The following is a 14,178-nucleotide window of genomic DNA, read 5'->3' on the forward strand; positions in this document are numbered from 1 at the left end:
TGCTGATTTCTTGGGGAGATAGAATTAGAATATTACCTTTGATTCTTTGAACTTTAAAGTGTGGCTGATTATTAATACATTTGAAATTGTTTAACAGGAAAGTGAACTTCAGTTCCAGATGGTGAACTTCACTTCCAACTTTGGAGATCACATCTTACTTCCCAGAGGCAGGGTGTCTTAGATATTTATACTGAGAAGGCTTTAGTTTTATTTGAAGATTAAAGCTTCTTCTTAAGTAGGAGTAAAATTGGTTTTAAAGACTGATATATTTAGGTCAGAAAAGATTTAAGAATGATATATTTAGATCAAAAGAGATTAGAGATGTAACCAAGTGTAACCTATAAACATTGTTGACTGGATTGTGGTTTGTGGGGAAAACTTAATTGAAAGAGAGTCTTGAGATGTTAGAAAATTTTGTGTATGATTTATGATGTTAATTTGCATATACGTTAGAATCACTGGAATTTTCTTATTCTTAGGAGAGCCATGTGCATTTAGGGTTAAAATGCGAATATGGCTGCAATTTTTGTATTGTTATTAAAGCAAATATGTAAAGATGAATTAAGTGTAGCAAAATCAATACAGCTAGTAGATCTACACTTGATCTTAGCCAAAAGGCCGAGAAGCGATCAGCTAGTAGATCTAGATAGAAAATATACAGGTATGTTTATGGTACTACTTTCATTATTTCTGTATACAATAGTGGAAAACTTTTGTATAGATGTAGATAAATTCTGAAAAGATATAGAAACTCATTTAATTTTCTGATCAATAACAATATAATTATTTTCCTCTGTCTCCCTGCTGTTTCAAAAGTATATAGTGAAAGTAATCTTGTCTTGTACATACAGAGGCTCACTTCTTCATAGTAGTGTTTATGATGTTAAGAAGTTGTAAATATAGAATCTAAAACTTTCTTTTAGTTCATTTCTACCACATATTCAATGCCTACATACACATGCATAATATTTATTGAATGTATTAATGCAGTTTATTTAATGTATTTAAATGGATATATTTACTAGGAATTTTAAGATAAAACATGTGATTATTAAAAGTAGGCTTCCCGCCAGGCACAACAGTACACATCTGTAATCCTAGCATTCTGGGAGTCTGAGGCAGGAGGATCTCAAAATTGAGACCAGCATGACCAACTTATTGAGACCCCGTCTCCTAGTAAAAAATAGAAAGGGCTCAGATATACCACATTGCAGAGATCTTGAGTTCAATCCCTACTATTGGGTGGGGAAGAGCTTCAAGGAAGATCTGAAATATAGTTCAGTAATAAGTATTTGTGGGAGGCATGGGGCTGTGTAGTCAACCATCCCACCTTAAGTGAAGTTTTGCTTTTTATAATTTTAGTAGTCAACTGTGGTCAGAAAGAATTAAATGGAAAAATCTCAAAAATAAATAACCTACTGCAGTATATTTTCAGAAGTTATTGTTAATTCTTATTATGCATAATTCATAAAATAAAACTTATAGGTATGCATGTATAACACAAAGCAGCATGTATAGATTTTGATACTATCTATGGTTTTAGGCATCTGTTGGAGATCTTCAAAGGAATCCCCCAAGAATAAGGAAGAACTATGGTAACAAGAAAAATAACCAAGAAATCTGACAGCTAGACCTGCCAATTCTGGCAGTACGTGTGTGTCACTGCTCTTCAGAGATGCAGAATCAGGAGATGTGGGAGTGGTAGATACTTTGACCAGGAAGTTTATAGAAAAGCTTTTTAAAGAAGGGGATAATCGTGCTGATTCTGATTCTGTTTTGTTTTGTTTTCCTCGTTGGGATCAAACTCGGGTGTTCCCCAGTGAGCAGCACCCCGCCCCCTTTTAATTTTGCAGTCCTCCTGCCTTAGTCTTTCTCAGTGCTGGGATAATTCTTAAAAGTATTAGTAAAAGTTACTAAATTAGGTGTAAAATACTCTTCTGGTCCCAGTGCTTTCAAAATTTCTTATACTTTATTGTATGAGAAAGCTTATTACACTTTTAAATTTTTTGTCTATTCCCTGGACTATCACAAAATGGCCAGAATTTCTAGATAGGGGTACATTTAATGGGTACAGATATTGTAGAGAGAGAAGTGTGCAAAGGAGCAGAAAGGTGAATTGAATTTACTTGTGAGTGTATTTTGATTCAGTATTCAAGTGTATCATTTGCTTTCTGTGTTAGTGTGAAAGAAAATAGTCACTTGCATGGCTTGGTAAGTGTACTTTATTGTCTGCGGAGGTATATTAATATGGATAAAAATATTTGTGAAGTTAAGGAAAGTGAAAAAATACATCTTATCATAGTTTGTGAATTTCCAAAAGTTCAGTTGTAGCTTTCAGATGTTACTCTTTAATATTTTGTTGCTTTATTTTTTAGAAACTTTTAAATTTAAATTTATTTTAGTTTTTCTTTTTAGGATTGATAATGGAAAAAGAAATTGAGAAAACCCCATCTAGACTATAAAATGAGTGAGAATCGAGATGATGCCTGTCCCATACGCTGTGGTATCTCCACCATCTTATAGAGTGCCTGGCACTTACTGTATTTCCCTTATTCATCCTTTCCTCCCATGTGATGAGAGAGGCGTCCTGTGGGGGGACCATCTATGTCGGGGAGCAGGCTGCATGGTGGGAGTAGGGGTAACGGGAGGAGGTGAGGCTAATGCCGAATTCCCAGCCTGTACCTAGTAGGGCCTATTGGCCTTGTTCAGGACCTTGGCCTTTCAGTTGGAAATGAAAGAGAGGTGGGGTTTGGAGAGCTTCGCGGAAGAGTGGAACACCTGTCCAGAACATGGATTGGGTAACAAGACGGGGCACATGAGAGCGATTGAGAAGATTTTGTGAAAATGCGAGTGATAAATAGCCTGGACTGCATGGCATGTAGGGTTCACTGAACACTGTAAAATGCACAGGATTTGGAGTGTTGGGTGGAACAAGGAGAACTTCCGGAAACACATAGCTCTAAGTAATGTGGAAATAACTGTGGAGAGGGCAGAGAAATCGTGAATCCTTTTTGGACTTTAACAGATTTTGGCTTAATATTTAGATGAACCGTTTGTTTTCTGAGCTTGAGTGGCCTGGTGTATGCACTTTAACTTTTTTTATTAATATAGAAAAGGAATATCTTGTCCAGTTCATCTTGTAGCTGATACCAAATCTCAGCAATTTTAAAATCTTTATATGGCTCTCTGCTGCCTCTCAGTGGCAGAAGAGCTTAGGCAGAAAACAGAAAGCATCTCTTGGTCTTTTCCTAGTATGCCAACAAAGGGTATACTAATTAAAGGTAAAACTTTCGAGAAACTAATGTGATCTTGTTGATGTGATGAGTGGATATTTTAACAAATATCAAGTTGGGATTTTATTAAAATTTGTTCTATTTTGATATATTAACAAAAGCTTCAGTAAGTTAGTTTTGACTCTCCTAGGTTTTCTAGAATAAACATATAACCTTATTTTAAGTGTTCTTAAATGGCTGTAAGATTATTTTTGAAGCTGACCTGATGTTGTTTTGTCCACTTACTTAGAACAAACAGCTTATTAGCTAGGCCTATCTCTTTTTAAAGGATACTTGTGTGCTTTTAGCAACAGTCTATTGGGTAGATTTCTTCTGTTGAAGGGTATGTTTTTTTACACAGTTCATTAATTCTCTGTTCACTTGTTCATACCGTACATGATACTTTTTGTTACTGAACAAAGTGAAATATTATTTATTGACTTTTGAAAGCAGTTGTTTCAATTGGCATATAATTGTGGTTTTGAACTTAGTAAGAGTCTTTTCTTTTCCAGATAAACTCCGGAGAAGTATGCCCAATCTAGCCCGGATGCCAAGTACAACTGCTGTTAGCAGTAACATTAATTCTCCAGTCACTGTGCGAAACAGTCAGAGTTTTGACTCAAGTTTGCATGGAGCTGGAAATGGAATCTCAAGAATACAATCTTGTAGTGAGTATAACAGATTTTCTTCTTCATTTTTGGGGTAATTTTTCATTAGGTGCAACACCATCCGGAAAATAACTCACTATTCCATTTCTTTTCTTATTTACAAACACATTAAGGGAAAATTTTCTCCTTGTCACATAGTTTTTGTACTTAGCCACTACAATTTAGTATTTTTTTTCTTTGCAGATTCTTCTCTTTCTAGCTGTGAACTTGATGCCTTTACTCTGAAAAAGCACATTGATTTTGTCCAGCTGTTGCTTTGATCTTGGTTTTCATCATTCCATAGCATGTTACCCTACATTTGCAGTTGTATTTTAGTGTATCTAAGGTAATTTTTACATTCTCCATTTCAGCTTCCCACACATTCTGTTCTATTCTTCCTATCCATTTTTCTCCGCATTGAGCAATGCAGTAAACATTAACCCTAGTACTGGTATGTTCTTAGTTTGTGTGGGGACGTGGTGTTTTCCTATTTCTTTTTCTCATCGATACACATGCTGTCTGTGTGAATCACTGAGGTTGCCTTATAGTGTCTCTGGAAGGAGACAAGGTCTTAGCTCCAAACATGGGAGGCCGAAGGTGTATTCAGTGTAGGGGTAGATAGTTTTCAACGAAATACGTAGTCTGCATCCAAAATGATATTTAACCACCTCTCCCTCAATCCTAGCTTTCCCCAACATGTGATGATATCTCATTTCTTTGTGTCTTAGTTCCTAACTACAGAATGACAGCATTTACACAGTACAAGAATCTGTGCTAACTGGTTTATATTTATTACCTTATATACGTCTAACAGCAACTCTGTGATGTAGTTGCTATTGCTGTTTCCATTCTGTGGATGAGGAAACAGTTTATTTTATTTTATTTTATTTTTTTGTTTTTGGAACTTGGAATCAAACTTGGGTCCTTGCGCTTGTGAGGCAGGCTGTAGAACCACTGAGCTAAAGCCCTGGCCCAAGGATACAGTTTAGACAGGTTAAGCAACAGTTTGCTTAAGGCCATGTGTGCAGAGATTCAAACACAGGTCTGGGTAATCCTGGGGCTTGTATTTTTAACTATCATGTATTCTGACTGTACGTGCTATACTCTGCCTGCCATTCTTCTTTCCCCTTTGTAGTAGTCAGCTTTCTTGTTGCAGAGACACAATTCAAATAAACAATTTAAAGAAGAGGTTTAATTTGCTCATGGTTTCAGTCTGTGATCGCTAGCTGTAAGACAGAGATATCACACAAAAGGATCTGGAGGAGCAAAGCTAGGTAGTGCATAGCAGACAGGAAGCAGAGTAGAAGAGTGCTAGAGTGGTGGTGATGAGAGACCAGACATAGACTTCAAGGCCACGCCTGTATGACCCACACCTAGAAATGTTCTCTGGTGATCCCTGGGAAAGATCCCAAAGTCAGTCAAGTTGAAACTCCACCCTTATGCCATATCCTTCTTATTCCAGTTTACTTCTGTTTAAAGAACTAAAAGAATCATATCACAGTGATATATGTGCACCTATGTTTATAGCGACACAGTTTGTAATAGCTAAAACTTGGAAACAGCCCATTTGACCATCTGTTGGAAACTAGATAAAGAAGATATGGGTTTTCTATAAATTGGAATACTACTCAGCCATAAAGAATGAGAAATTAGAGTCATTCATAGGAAAATGGATGCATTTTGAGGATATACTCCTAAGTGAAATAAATAAGTCACACGTGTAAATACCGAATAGTTTTTCTGGTGTGAAAAACTATAATAGTACTCAAGATCCTAATAGGATAATTAACAATATGAAATAGGAAGAAAAGGGCTAAAGGTGTAGGGAAAGTGGGAAGGGTAGGGGAAAGGGAATAAGGGAAAAGAAAAAAATGTGAGAAAATGAAAAAAAGGAATTAAAGTGTTTGTAAATGGGGAGGGGAGGAGGGGGTGAAGGGAGGGCAGGGACAAGGGTAAAAAAATGAGAATCAAGACCTGTCATGTAAAGGTACAAGATCCCAGTAATGAATGTAACTGTACTGTATACCTAGAATGTACCAATAAACTCAATAAAAAACAGTCTTTATTGAAGAACATAGCACATTTCTTCTAAATACCCCCAAACAAGCCTCCAGGGTTAGGCTTTTGTGTTTACCTCTGTTACTCAGTGCGCTTGTTGAGCATCCGTAATCAAAAAGTCCAGACTGCAAAGAGCTCCACAATCTGAAATATTGCCATTGTGATACTGCAAATAGAAAATTCTTACATGAAGCCTTGTTTCATGCACAGAATTATTAAGAACATTATATAAAATTGCCGTCAAACTATGAAACAGATGAATTTTGCATTTGGAATTTAGTCCATCTCCTAGATACCTCAGTATGTGTATGCAAATATTCCCAAATCCAGGAAATCTAAACCACTTCTGTTCCCAGGCATTTCAGATAAAGGATATTCAACCTGTGTCAGGCTTTGTTATCAATGTATTTGTCTTTCTTACCAGAAAATGAGCTCTTTCTGGGCTCAGACCCAAGATTATTTGATTTTCTGTTCCCAGTGCCTAAACATAATTCACTGTCAGTAAATGAATCAATCCATGCCATAGAATTAGGTGTTATGCCTTGACTTGTTAAGTATTTGTATTAATGACTTTTATAAAGACACAGAAGCAGTCTCTGCATTTGCTAAGGCATGCAACTGAGAGTGTTACTAACTAATTTTATGCAAGAGCTTAGACAGTAGGTCAGATATATCATAATGAAATTTAACTGAAATATATAATTCTATATTTCAGTTACAAAAATCAATAGTATATGATAGGACAATGGTTTTGACAGTAACAAATATATTACTGATTAGGAATTTTTTACTCCAACTCAGTATGAGATAGTAACAGTCGAGTGCCAGAAAAATTTAAGTAACCCAGAATATACGTGATGAAAACATCTGGCTTTGACTGAGTGTTTATAATATAATGTTAACTTGTCAAAAGAATATAGGAACCAATTTTAAGAGACTCCCAATGGCCTAATTGGGACAGTTAGAGCCACAGAATACTTACAGTAATGGATTATTATCCATTCTCAAGAAGAGTGTTCTTATATGATAGGACAGTCAGAACTTTGGTTTTGTATCTTAGGATTCTGTTATCACAAGCCTCTCAGCATTATGAGCCACTGTTCATTCTATATCGCATTTTAAATTTCTATTATGAAGACTTCTACTAGTTTTATTTTCTGGAAAGAGCAAGGGTTAGAGAAAGTTGGAAAGAAGCATAACATAGAAAGAAAAACACTACTGTAGTAAGAAACCTAGTTGCAGTTACTTTTTTTGCTGCTGAGACAAAATACTTGACACCCATAAATGTAAGGAGGAAAGGTTTATTTTGGCACATTCCATGGTCAAGTGACTCCAAAGCAGAGGTGCATGGCAGAGAAAGACCAGCTTGTGGCATTGTGGTAGGAAGTGGAGAGGGAGATCAAGTGAAAAAGAAGGGAAATAGACCTTTTTGGGAGACACCCCCAGTCACCCACCTCCTCAGACCTCATTAGTGGACTAATCCAGTGATGAGCATCACACCCCCACAATCCAGTCACCTCCCCAGAGCCCCACCTATGAGTGCATGAGGTTTTAGGGAGACATCTGGATATAAACCACTTAGATCTAAATTTGAGTCATCTTAATTATAAACTTGTGGGCATATTTTAATTCATTTATAAATTAGAATTATACTTACTAGTTTTAACTAGTTTCTTTTTGCTTTTCTAATTCATGGGCAGTTATCTATCTTGTGTATAGGAGAAATGATAGAGCCAGCTGGACTGTCTTAAAAATTGGTCTGTAATTTTATTTCAGATGAAACTGATTGGAATTTCATTGAATCTGTAGCTCAATTTTGAGAGAATCTTAATGGTAGTAATTGGTCTTCATTAATGTGGAACAGTCAGTCCTTTGTTGATTTAAGTCATCAGTGTATCTCAGATATGTTTTATATCTCTTTGTATAGAGGTTTTATATCTATGTAGTTAAACTTATTTCTAGTTTTGTTTTTATAAATGGTATTTTTTCTCATTTTAATTTTGCCTAGTTTGCTGGTATTTAGAATAGACTTTTGCATTTTGATACTGTATCCAACAACTTTGCTAAATTCATTTATCATAATAGTTATAGAATTTGATATATATGATCAGCAAATCACATTCAAGAATGTTCATAAAACTCCAAATGAAATAATCCAGTCTTTCATGAACAGGAGAATAAATTGTGACATTCGTACAATAGAATAGTACATGTATGAGCCTGACATATAATGCTGAATGAAAAAAGCCAGACAAAAGGAACACATTAGGTCATTACCTTTGTGTGAAGTTCAATGTAGGAATAGCCAGAGTGTGATGAAAAGGCAGAGGTAAGTTTTTCTCAGGAGCGTTGCCTGGGAGTGAGCATGAGGGAACCCAGGAGGTGCTAGTTACACTGTACACCTTGAGATAGGGAGTGGCTACATGACCATGTTCACTGTGAAGATTCATTGGGGTTAATGGTTGTTATCAACCTAATAATAGTTTATATATTTGTTGGATGGAGCAGTCACTAAGTGCCAGGAATCATTCTGAGACTTTAAGTAGATTAATTTATTTTTCAAGACAACCTTTTGAGATAAGTAAATGTCATGTTGTTATTTAACGTTTGTAGTAAGACATTTGTATCTACAAATACTGCTTCTGTCTTCCTTTTTATAATTGCAACTGTCAAATTGGCCCCTTGATTTTGTTTTTATTAAATTTTCCCCAGAACAACCATCAAGAAATTGTAATGTCTTCCAAGCAAGCAAGGAAGAATTTGTCTTGTAAGAACTCAGAGGTTATTATTATTATTATTATTATTATTATTATTATTATTATTATTATTATTATTGTTGTTGTTGTTAAATTTGCTAGGGAAAGGAAGGCTGTACTTAGAACTGGCTTCTGAAAATACTGGTCACCTTTGAACAACACAGATTTGAATTTTGAGTCAGTGTATACATGAAATTTTTTTTTTGAGATTGGTGACAATTTTGAAAAAACTTACTGACAAACCCTGCAGCCTAGAAATATGGAAAAAAAATAAAAAGTTATGTCACTGGTACATGAAATAGGTAAGAATATTTTAACTTACTACCATAAAATATGTACAAAGTTAAAGTGTATCAGAATTTATGCACATGAGTACTTACAGACATACATGGCTCCATTCTCAGTTTCAGAGAAATACAAAGAAGCTTAAAGATGGTTTATTGAATTATAATTTCATCAAATTAGATGTCATGCATAATGTCCCACCGGAATAACTTCATAGCCCTCTCCTGATGTGGTAGGTGAGCTGAAGTATTGCAAGCAGAGCAGGTCTTCTCTACAATAAATTGCACATCCCAGTACAAAGTGATATTTTACAGTTCTTCAGTATTTTACTCTATTATATAATATGTATAATATACAGAATAGTTATTAATCAACTGTTTAGGTTATTGGTATGGCTTCAGATCGACAGCAAGTTGTAAATGAAGTTTTGGAGTCATAATGTAACCTTGGATCTTCACTGCATGGAATCTTCACTCCCAGCCCCCACATCATCCAAGGGTCACCTGTAGTTAGGAACTTCACAGTATTTTTGAGTGACAGAGAAGGTGGCTCTTGTTCAAGATTAAAATTTTCTAGTACTAAATGGAGTCTGGAGTCTATATTTCCTTTATCTGCTCCTTTTAGACCATATAGACTCTGAATATAACGTATTTCGAAAGTTGGGTGCCAGTAGAAGTTTTCTCACACAGGTATCCTTTCCTCTTGTAGTTCCATCACCAGGACAGATTCAACACAGGGTCCACAGTGTGGGACATTTCCCAGTGTCTGTCAGACAGCCTCTCAAAGCCACAGCCTACGTGAGTCCAACTGTTCAAGGCAGCAGTAACATGCCTTTGTCCAACGGCCTCCAGTTGTATTCCAACACCGGAATCCCCACCCCAAACAAAGCTGCGGCCTCTGGGATCGTGGGCCGGAGTGCCCTTCCACGACCTTCATTGGCAATAAATGGGAGTAATCTGCCTCGGAGCAAAATTGCACAGCCTGTCAGGAGGTAGGAACCTCTGTTTACGTGACCTTCTCTGTTCTGGGAACCACCCTCACTTTTCCTTTTTCTCAGTTGAGCCTTAGTAGGTCCACTATCTTGTATGGCTTGACTTGTGTCCTTTCTCTGGAAAGTGTCGGGTGTCACTTGTGTGGTCCGGTCCCCTTATCTCTGATCTCATCTTCCCTTTTCCCCTCTTTACTTCATTTTCAACACACTGCTTTTTGCTTGAATTGTCCCAATAAGCTCTATCTTCAGAGCTTTAGAAATCTTTTCTTTTCCAAGTGATTTGTATGGTATATTTCCTGCCTTCCTCTGTGCATTGCTCACATGAAACCACTGTCCAAAATTACAAGCTTCCTGAGAGTGGAGGGTAGCGTAGTGGATTCTGTGGGTAACTGCCCTAGAACCCCAAAACCAAGAACTATGTTCAGCACAGGGTAGATGTCAAGTATGTTTTGATTTAGTCATTTTTTGTCAAAGGTATAAAAATGTATTAGGCATATGTGCTCATGCAAGCCCCAAACACACACACACACACACACACACACACACACACACACACAATTTAAAAGAGCTCTTAATGATACTCAGAAGGGACTCTTTATCAGTTTATGTTAGTAATTGAATTTGGTCTAATAGTTTTTTGTTTTGTTTTTAAAATTTTTAGAATACTTGAAGAGAATATTTTAGAGAAGCTCATAGTTAATGATGCACCCTTCTTGAACTGGATATTCCAGTTTTCTTACAGTAAAAAACAAAACAAAAAAGCCCAAAATACAAAAGTGAATAGAAGCAAGATTGGTGAGAAAATAGAGTAAGTACAGACAATTCTTACAAGAAATTAGGATATAAAGGAGGAGGAAGAAAATCTTGAAAGAGATGTAGGAACAAGTAATTTTTCCTTCTTTATGTATTTGTATGTTTATACTTTTGCTTTTATTTTCTCGTTAAATATATGCTTGCTCAGATCACAAACAAATTGAGAAACTAGAAAAGTTCATAAATAATGAAAAGAGGGAAAGTACATAAAAAATGACCCATAATCCTACTACTCAGATAGAAATTGTCTCCACACCAAACTGCAGGGAATGTTGTCACTTGCAAACTATACGAGAGTGTCTGTTTCCTTAAACTTGAGGCAAGCACTGTGTATTATAATTTTTAAAAATTTTTTTGCCATTGTGATAGGCAAATCTTTAATTATTAATGAAGTTAAAAATTTCCTCATGTTTATTTGCTTTGATTTTAAAATATTTTTCATCCATGAGGGATAGCAACCATTTTTGTTTGTTGTCAGTTTACATGTGCATATATGTCATGTAGGGTACTCTGCGATAGCCTGGCCTTCCAGCCTGTAAGCGTGTGCTATGAAGGCTCAGCGTATGAAGCTCAAGGTTCACTTGGGACGGTACTAGCATCTTGTTGTTACTGGATGGAGGAACATAGATGGGGAAGGAGATCAAAGTAAGTGACCTGACTCAGATTATTAACAGTCTGTTTTCCTTTTTCATCCCTTTATAGTTTCCTGCAGCCTCCAAAGCCTCTGTCTTCACTCAGCACACTGAGGGATGGAAATTGGAGAGATGGTTGCTACTGATGCAGTTTTATGTACTCTTGAAGAATGGGAAATAAGTGAAAATGAGGGTTGTATTACCTAGCTGGCTGGGTAACAGTGGATGTTGGGATATGCTTTCCCTTTTGCATTTTAACATATTTACTGCATTGTTTTTCATTGGACCAATCACCAGAGACTAATTATTGCACTTAAATATTTGCCTGAAATACTGCAACATTCTCAAACCAGTGGTTGCAGTATTGTTACACTTAGATCTAGGAAGTTTTTGTAGAACTGCTCTGTACCTGAATACTTTTTGAAAGAATTGAGATGTATCAATAATGCTTTGCCATATGAGTTTTTTTAAAGTAACTTGTTCAATTTACTTATGTGTTCTAGACATCTTTCCATTACGTTCTGTATTTTAATACATCACATATTTACAACTAGGTTCTATAGCATATCCTTTGAATTTTACTTTTTTATAGTTTACAGGAATTTTATTTTTCTGTGCCTATTTCTTTTTACATCTATGTGAACCACTATGGAACAACTTAAATTTTGTGCCATAAAAATATTTTTGTGGTAAGGTACTATTTTTTTAGCTCTAGGGATATATCAGTGAAAATACACCATACAATTTGAGACATAATTTTATGTTGAATGAGCACAACATAATCTGAAGCATTGCAAGGAGATATCTGGACAGCAGAATTAAACAGTCTTGTCTTTTTATTGTTAATTTATTGATTGTTATACATGAGTTTCATATTTATAATGGCATCACAGGCTCATTGCACTTAATACCTGCAATGTTTGCTACTATACCACAACTGATTTTCAATACTTTATTACAAAGGATGAAACTGTAATGTTTTATTAACAATGCTTCTGGAAATGAATGCATTTTAAAGCAAATAAATCTTTTGATAGACCTTTTACAAAATCCATTTGCACTAATGAATGCTTTCTTATGGTATATGACTTAATATTTGTTACTGTGTACACTGCTGTTTTGGAATGTTCAGAAATAAAGATTCTATTTCAGCAATATCAGATCATGCATGAATGCGCAGCATAAACATTAATACCATGTGTATGTTTTATAGCAGTTGTCAAAATGGTTATTGAGGCCATATTTTTGGACCAGGGCATTTATATTTAAAGTCAGGATATTTCCATTTTTCAAAATCATTTTTCTTTTCTCTAAAATGTTAATGAGGAAATGCAAGGTTTTATTTTTACAACGAGTTTGGGTCTCATTTAAGACTACTAGAATTCAATTAGTCTGTTGCCCAGAAATGCATTTATGGATGAACACTATCAATGAAGACTTTAAGATTTTGTGGGGGTTGATTTGAAATACTTTCTCAGTATCGATAAAAAGCAATGTGCTACATTTTTTTACATTATATTTTTTTATATATTGCAAAAATTTACCATAAGGTACTGTGCAAAGTTTCGGCAAAAGTTTTTATGTTAGATTTTAAGATGAAATTCCGCCCTCAGTTGTTAGAGGTTTTTATTTTCCTTGTAATATGCCTTTATATATAATCCTATTTAGAACTAAAAGGTCTGTTTTTTTAATAACTTGCTCTTGAAATGTGAGAGATATCAAACATAAGTGATATTTATTGAATTTTCACTTCCTTTGTGACAATATTGTGAAAAGTATTTTGCCTACATTATCTAAATTCTAACAATCTCCTCCTATTTTCACCCTTGTAAAGAGGAAGGCACTAAATCTCACAGAGATGACATCAGCCTTTGGAAAATGTTTGCTTGGAAAATAGTGAAGTTAACTTTGGAATCAAGCTTCTTGTGACTCAGAAAGCTGTGTTGCCTCAGTATCATGGTCTCTTCCTATGAATACATGTAGTTAGTGTATAATTTAAAATTCACCTTGTATATTCTGAGGAAATTGATGGATTCATTTGAAGTCAAATATTTATGTTCAGAAAGCTCAGTATGCCTCTTGGGATAACAAAGGTCACTTCATCTTAGATTTTATTTTCTTAATGAGAGTGAGAAAGTGCAAACCATAAGCAAGTAAGTAAATCCTGGCATGTTTTGGTCATGACTGCTGTGGGGGGTAAAAGAGTCCAAATAAGGAGATATGAGTGAAAATAAAGTGGAAGAGAGAGCATGTTATGAAAGGGGTCATCTGGGTCGATACTATTAGTGAGCTGACATTTAGAAAAGAATGTGAGAGATAATCCTGAAGATATTTCACAATCTTTTTCACCTGGAGTTATATGAACAGAACAAAAATAGGTGGTGATAATGGACATCCTTGACTTAACTCCAGATTTTAAAGGGAAAGCTTTCAAATTTTCCCCATTTAATATGATGTTGGCCATTGGTTTATCATAAGTGGCTTTTATCTCATTGAGATAAGTTCCTTCTATACCTATTTTCTTTTTTATTTGTATTGTGAATAGGTGTTAGATTTGTCAAAGGCTTTTTCTGCATCTATTGAGATGGTCATGTGATTTTTGCCCATGCTTCTCTTTATATAATGTATTATTTGCATATGTTGAACCATCCCTGCATGCCTGGGATGAAGCCTACTTGGTCATGCTGTATAATCTTTTTGATGATTTGTTACATTATGTTTGTC

At 35.4% G+C, this 14,178-nt stretch overlaps 1 protein-coding gene across 1 annotated transcript in view; it reads left to right on the top strand.

Annotated features, from left to right (window-relative positions):
• Nucleotides 1-12,697, top strand: part of Slain1 (SLAIN motif family member 1) — a 59,909-nt gene extending 47,212 nt beyond the window's left edge. The window contains exons 5-7 of the mRNA XM_010622370.3: nt 3,785-3,940; nt 9,727-10,009; nt 11,525-12,697. Coding sequence (XP_010620672.1) covers nt 3,785-3,940; nt 9,727-10,009; nt 11,525-11,600 — 515 coding nt within the window. The 3' untranslated portion in view covers nt 11,601-12,697. The remainder of the gene's footprint in view (nt 1-3,784; nt 3,941-9,726; nt 10,010-11,524) is intronic.
• The last annotated feature ends 1,481 nt before the right edge of the window (nt 12,698-14,178 follow it).

This window comes from Fukomys damarensis, unplaced genomic scaffold, assembly GCF_012274545.1.
Source record: "Fukomys damarensis isolate Sample0158 unplaced genomic scaffold, DMR_v1.0_HiC HiC_scaffold_6, whole genome shotgun sequence".
Classification (NCBI taxonomy): domain Eukaryota; kingdom Metazoa; phylum Chordata; class Mammalia; order Rodentia; family Bathyergidae; genus Fukomys; species Fukomys damarensis.